Raw genomic sequence first — 7500 nt, forward strand, 5'->3', positions numbered from 1 at the left:
AAATAGTTTGATTTCTGTGAGTCTGTGAGTCTGTGTGTGTGTGTGTGTGTGTGTGTGTGTGTGTGTGTGTGTGTGTGTGTGTGTGTGTGTGTGTGTGTGTGTGTGTGTGTGTGTGTGTGTGTGTGTGTGTGTGTGGGTGTGTGGGTGGGTGGGTGCGTGCGACAGAGAGAAGAGAGAAGAGAGAAGAGAGAAGAGAGAAGAGAGAAGAGAGAAGAGAGAAGAGAGAAGAGAGAAGAGAGAAGAGAGAAGAGAGAAGAGAGAAGAGAGAGAGAGAGAGAGAGTTTAATAAGTTTAATAAGTTTAGTTTTGATTCCATTTGTAACAATGGATATTCTTGGTGTGACATACTGTCTGTTTCATTTTGCTTCTAAACTATCCCCTGTGTGCAAGGAATGGCCGGGGTTACCATCCACTGGCGGCGAGGGATTCGAACGCAGGTCAGCAAGATTGCTAGACGAGAACGCTACCGCTGCACCACACACAGAGAGAGAGAGAGAGAGAGAGAGAGAGAGAGAGAGAGAGAGAGAGAGAGAGAGAGAGAGAGAGAGAGAGAGAGAGAGAGAGAGAGAGAGAGAGAGAGAGAGAGAGAGAGAGAGAGAGAGAGGCCTCGTTTTCATTATAATTAATTCTATGTGCAAATTAATAGCCAAAAGTATATATATGAAGAGTCAAAATAGCAATTCCTAATTATTCAACATGTAGTGAACAGTGTAAAAACGCAGCTGAAACATTAACCAGAGCCAAAACATCAGCTCCTCATTATACACGCAAATTAATAACCAATTTCTGTTAAGTCTACTTGCAAATGAACAGCTAAAACTTAAACTTCTGCCGACTATACATGTAAATGAACAGCCAAAGCAAATCCAGACCCTTTTTTCATTGAAATATACTGGCAATACCAAGAATTTCGTGTCACGCTACATGTCAATTTATAGTTAAAACATAATTCCACAGACTGCTTCGATGATCCTCCCCCCGCCCCCTCCCCCCTCATGACCAACGTGACGAGCGTGGACTTCCGGAACGCGACCGGAACTGTCACCTACACCTGCCCTGACCTGATGGGCACGAGGGACGGCAGGTCAACCCAGGTCGTCACATGCTCCGAGACTCCCACTGAATACGTCTTTCTGCCGGCTTCCGTTGAGGACTGTGATGGTGGGTGTCGCATGGAGTTAAGTCGTTGATTTTTTGTATTCCGAGCTTGGGTATCGCCTCTATTTATCAGTCTTGGTGTAAATTGATATGGTTATGATGATGATGTGAATAATTTTTATGCAGCAGTGATAATGATGATGGTGAGAACTGCATTGATAATGACAAATAATAACGTCGATGTTATTGACAACAATGATAATAGACGTAGCGATAATGGTCTTTGTGATCAAAGTCTAATAGTAATAGTAATACTTTTGCGAGATTTGAAGTTTTAAGTGCTTGCCGCATTATCCATTTTGCCGGACCAACATATTATGAACCAGTATGCCTACCACGCAGCTTCTCTCTCTAGCAAGCCTAAAATAAACCCGACATATGTCTGAATGAAAATATGTCTTCTGCACAAAAGACTGATTTTTTAAATTGATAACAGGATAGAGAAATGAGCATAGCTGACTTATGACAGCAAATGGAAGTGCATCTGTATCTAAAAAATGCACCTTTTATTCCTATATCATAGGCTTTCTAATATCGATTGTAATAGTTAAGTGTTAAATGGAAAGAACTTGAATGGCTGCCTGAACATGGGCGAGCTTCACGATAATATCAACGGTAAGAACAGCAGTGACAATAACGATTTTAGTGACAAAATTAAATGTCGTTGGGGATACTATGAGTGCTTTTTTTTGCCACATTCCATGCAGCAATCATGGAAAGATAAATAAGCATCATAAAATCCTAAACCTTTTCTCCCTTAAGCCACATACCTTTCCCTTTTTCTTGCAGTCTGTCTAGGAACACCCACGGTCGAGAACGCTACCGTAGACTGGGATCCGTCACTCAATTACACAGTGCAGGCCTTCGTCACTGCAACCTGCAAACTGAGCCATCTGTTCGAGGAGGGCGTTACAAGCCAGGTTGTGACTTGCAACAACACCGGCTGGGAGAATGTCACCGGGTGTTATCCAGCCTGCACCCTGGACCCTCCATTAGCTGGGAAAAACATGGAGCAATTAGCGTATAATTATAGTGGCGTTGGGGGTGTTGTGCACTATAACTGCTCTCCTGGTTTTCTCTTGAAGCATGATGGGGAGGTAACGTGTTTTATCTCTATGCTTCGTTACTGAGAAAATGTGTAGTTACTGAGAAAATATATGGCTAGATGTGGGTAGGATTATTTTTGCTAAATTTAATGACAAGTGAGTTATGAGAATCCAAGGGTGGAAATATATGATGCAGAAGTTAGTAGATGAATCCTCCATATGTACAGTACTTGGTAAACAAAGTGAGTTTTAGAAATACGAGGGAGAAGAAATGGGAGAGGAGGATATTACAGATAGGAAAACGAATTTTAGCAGAGATTGATTTCATTTTCGCTACTTGACAGGATATATTAAACGCCACCTCCGCTGTTTGTGGAAATGACCTAACCTGGCAACTCGCACATTCATCATTGATCTGTGACACTCGTAAGTATGGATAGACAGATAGATAAGAAGATAGGTATAAGCATGTTCATATAGATGGAAACATAGATAGATAAACAGATGTATAAGTATGTATGTACAGACAGATAGGCAGATAGGTATAGTGCAGATAGACAGGCAAATATGTATAAGTATGTATGTGCATATAGGTAGACAGATAGACAGATAGTGCTTATAGCGCAAATGTGCGCTATAAGCACGGGCGCTAGCGGTAAATAACAGAAAATTACACTACAGTCGGTAACGCTACCATTTATTCGAAGTATAGACTAAAGTGAATCGAGGAAATGTTTCATAACGTATAAAGGATATCACATTTTGATATCCTAAAGTACCAACCTTCGAAATTAGAGAACAGCATTCTTGGCAATATTTCAATTTATGTTTCAATTCGAATGTTTACATTGCACAAATATCACCAGCCAGATGCACTACTACCGCACAGGATTTATATGTAACACTAATTTTGAAGTTAGAGTCAGTTATTTTTCTTGGTCAAACCAGTCGAAACAGTTGAACACTCTGTGCCATTTACTGCATGATTGCCTTGCGCAAGATTTGTTTATACACATACACATATACATATGTGTATTATTCCTAAGCAGTGCTATTTCATAATTATAGATAGATAGATAGGTAGCCTAATAAATATAAATGGATGGGTAGGCAGGCATAAATAGAGAGAGATGGCCAAACAGTTAGATGGATATTGTAAATACTGTCTTTACCCCATACCTCGCACGCCCCACGCCAGCCATTTGGACCTCTCCGACGCCGCCCAACGGAACCGCCTGCGACCTGCTTCCCACGCCCATCTGGCCCGCCACGACGGCCAACTGCTCGTGTGAGGAAGGCCTTTTGGGCGTAACGGGCGTCGACTACACAACCGCATCGGCGACGGTGGAAGGGTGGCTGTTCGAGGAGCCGGAGTTTTATTGTGTTAATGGTGTGTGTTACGTGGTTTAGTGTTTTGAGTGGTTGTTGGGAGGATGCGTTGCTTGTAAAGTCGTTTGAGGGTGTAAATGAGTTGTGATGTAGTTTATGAATGAGTTCTTCAGCTTACCGAGTTGTGAGAAGCTTTAAGGGGGTTTAATGTAATTATTTAGCTTACGGAAGTTGCGGGCAATTTTCACTAGTTATTTGGTTTACGAAGTTTGAATGAATTATTCCACGATGCAAACTGTGCAATTGGCGTTTAGGTGTTACGTCTTCGCATGGAATTACGGAATTCTGTAATGCCGAAACATTGAACCCCTCCCTCCCTCCCTCTCTCCCTACGCCCTCAGGTACGACCGTCCCTCCCCCAGTGGCACCCTCCAGGGTCGTGGCCACTGCAGCGGAGCCTCCCTACCCCATTGGCACCACGATCACTTACACGTGCGAAGAAGGCAGTGTCTCCAGCACGGGCCAGAGTCAGTACAACGTTACTCTCACCGCCAATGGCTGGCCGGACCTGGACCCCATCTTCTATTGCATTTCTAGTAGGTGTTTTGTTTCGTGTGATTTTGGTCATTTTTTGATGTGGTATACTGGTATAAAGTGGTATAAGGTTTGATATAAGTGCATCAAGATGCTGATAGTCTTATTTCCTTATCATAAATATATATGTATATATATTTATATATATATATGTATATAAGTGTAGGCCTATATATATGTATATATGTGTAGGCCTACATATATATATATATATGTATATATGTGTAGGCCTACATATATATATATATATATATATATATATATATATATATATATATGGCATGGTTGGTTTATTACTGGCCCTCCGCTCTCATAGACGGAGTGACCTAGGTTCGAGGCCAGGTCAGGGAGGATTGTTATACATGTATATGTATATGCATTTATATGTACACGCACACACACACATATATATACACACTCGCGCAAACATAAACAAACACATATAAACACATGACACTGTACTTTATACATTTCTTGAATATTTGCACTCGAATGAATGTTGAATGTCAGTGCGGAGAGGACTGTAAATCATAGTGATGAAATTCGTTGTAACAACAGTAAAATCTGATGGATCGTGTTGTTTTCCTGTCCATTTCTTAGCCCCGGATTATTTCGGATGCTTTATAATTTGTAAAATATGATTTTTCCCGCATTTTATCTCTCTCTCTCTCGCTCTCTCTCTCTCTCTCTCTCTCTCTCTCTCTCTCTCTCTCTCTCTCTCTCTCTCTCTCTCTCTCTCTCTCTCTCTCTCTCTCTCTCAACATATGTAACTGTGACAATGATGATGGCAATGTATAGTTTTGAAGCGCAGCAAATTCGTAGGTATATGGAATGTTAATAAGAATGGCTATTCTATATGATGACGCTAATGGTGATAGCAATGATTTTAATTCTAATGGAAAAAATCATTGTTATGATGGTAGGATTGACAGCGGCAGAGACCAACCAGGCATACGACGGGCTTCATGTTATGTATATACATGACTGAGTTAGAAAGTGGGAATGCTAAGAGGAATAAACATTTTCAGGCTCAGCATGAAAGGTCATTATTAGCATGCAGTTTCATCACTTCGTAATTTTGTGTGAATTTCATTTTCCTCCACACAAATTTGCCCGCATTTATAAGTGTACTGCTCACGTTCCGGTGCACCAACGAGGTATCACATGAGGGGAGATGTCATTGACAACACTGATATGGTTCATACTGAAAATATCAGCAGATTATAGACTTCTATGGGGCGGGCTTACTCAGAGCTTGGTAGACAGGGCAAAGATCACCTACTAAATTTCCTGATATAATGTTCCCTCTCAGTCCTCAGCAGTGTCAGTCTTATATAATACGGATGCATGCATAGTCTCTAGTATTTCCTGCTGTAGAAAGTTACGCTCTGGTTTATGGAGAAAATAAAATTTCATTTTAAAAGTAGTTGCATAGTGCTAGACTCTAGAGGGTCCCGGCAGGTTGCTGAGTACTGTGAATCACCAAGAGCATTAAGAGGCTTAAGGCCGAATCGACTGGGATAACCTCTACTACCAAAGATTGAAGTCTCTTGGAGGTGGCTATGTGATGTTCAACAATAGGTCCAACCATCCTCTATGTCCGTGTTACTGCAGGTCGCTTCACCTCTAATAGAGTGCCACTTTCCCCTTCATTGATCCAGTTTCCTTGATGGCACCGGCACAAGGCTAATGTCACTGCCCCAACCGGATACATAACTGCCAAGTCTAATCGATTCCTAGATTTCAAGTCAGTAGAGGGGAAAGTATGTTCATTCTTTATAGTTAGAAAAACAATATCCAAAATTATTTCCAACAGAATAATAACTTAGAAGAGGGGATTAAATTAATAAACTGCAATAAACCAAAAAGTAAAAAGTTCAGTGTGTTGCTGTCGACAGATGATTATACACACATACATAAAGATCTAACAGATTCTACAAGACAAACTTAGTTACAGCAAAGACGATTTTTCAACACCTCCCTGACATCCCTATACATAGCCATAATCAGGCAAATAATAATAATAATAAAAAATAAAAAATAGATAAATAAACAGCCAAAAAGACTCCATCATGCTTACCCGTCAGTGGAAAGGTAGCTTAAAAGACTACCTGGAGTAGATGGCAATACTGATAACCAACTTGTGGTAGTTGGTAATCAAAGTGTTGCCTATATAGCCAACTTAAGACCTATTCGGCTAGACCAAGGTACTTAACCCATACGCCCCGGATTTATGTTCTGTCCCCTGTAGTTTTTGGTGAATTTTGTTACATACAGATGGCTCCACATGTGCTCAGCAGGCAAGGAGTCTATCAGTAGGACCTAGTTACCGATCCTGATTTCCTCATTCCTTGAATTGGCGGGAAAATTAATAATACCATTGATATCGATACTGTTGTTATTGTTATTGATGTTATGATTATTAATTTGTCATCAAAATATTTTAGACAATGAAATAATACAAAAGACCCTTTCTTAAAGTGAAAGAAAAGGGTAAACAGGTGAGATTAGGTAGTTGCTAATAACTGGCTATTTGTTGATTAAGAACTTGTAGAGCCATCTATGTGTAAATACAATAAATTAACCTGTATTACAGTGGGCATAGCTTGTATAATTGCCACATGGGGCGAATGGTTAAGACTTAAAGGTGCCTTAGGCTAGACTCTGCAACAACCAAAGAAAACTGCAGAGTCAAAATAATTTTTACATTGCCGCTTGAATGGGATGAGGAGCTTTGAGAAGAAAGGGAAATTACTCTGCTAAAAAGGGCAAAAACAGCAATGCGAAGGAAAGAAGGAAGGATAAATATCCAATGAAATTCTTAAAGAGGCGGATAAGGAAAGACTACTTAATGGTATTAACAATGATATTAACTGAGCAAAATCCAAGGCCCAGAATACAACAATCCAACGATGGTAAGGGACAAAGAAAAACAAATAAATGAAGTATATCAAGAAACTGAACATAATTTCTAATACATAATCATAGCATAGTGTTAAATATATGACATGCGAATATATATATATATATGTATATATATAAATATAGTCCAGTGGTTAGCGCACTGGACTCCGACCCTTGTGGTCCTGAGTTCAATTCCCCGTCGCGGCGGTCGTAAAAATGCCTGCGCTCTGACTGCTGGCGCGAGCCAGAGAAAACGACATATCGCCTTGAGAAGTCAGACGCAGGTGTCATAGGGGAAGTCACCGCCGTGGCACAAAGTGTAAGTGCGCCAAACCGCGGTTGATTAGGAAGGGCATCCAATCAGGCAAGGGTGACACTGCCATCTAACCTCTCAGTAATGAATTGAGAGAGGCTTATGTCCTGCAGTGGAATGAATGGCTGCTATGTATACGTATTATACATATATATA

The 7500-nt window shown here is 40.6% G+C and overlaps 1 protein-coding gene across 1 annotated transcript in view; it reads left to right on the plus strand.

Moving 5' to 3' along the window:
• The window catches only part of LOC125042089, a 13922-nt gene extending 8510 nt beyond the window's left edge, over window positions 1–5412 (plus strand). The window contains exons 11-16 of the mRNA XM_047637556.1: window positions 958–1161; window positions 1948–2255; window positions 2549–2630; window positions 3403–3594; window positions 3935–4129; window positions 5348–5412. Of these exons, the coding sequence (XP_047493512.1) occupies window positions 958–1161; window positions 1948–2255; window positions 2549–2630; window positions 3403–3594; window positions 3935–4129; window positions 5348–5412 (1046 nt within the window). The remainder of the gene's footprint in view (window positions 1–957; window positions 1162–1947; window positions 2256–2548; window positions 2631–3402; window positions 3595–3934; window positions 4130–5347) is intronic.
• The last annotated feature ends 2088 nt before the right edge of the window (window positions 5413–7500 follow it).

The sequence above is a fragment of the Penaeus chinensis genome, chromosome 31 (genome assembly GCF_019202785.1).
Source record: "Penaeus chinensis breed Huanghai No. 1 chromosome 31, ASM1920278v2, whole genome shotgun sequence".
In the NCBI taxonomy this organism is placed as follows: Eukaryota; Metazoa; Arthropoda; class Malacostraca; order Decapoda; family Penaeidae; genus Penaeus; species Penaeus chinensis.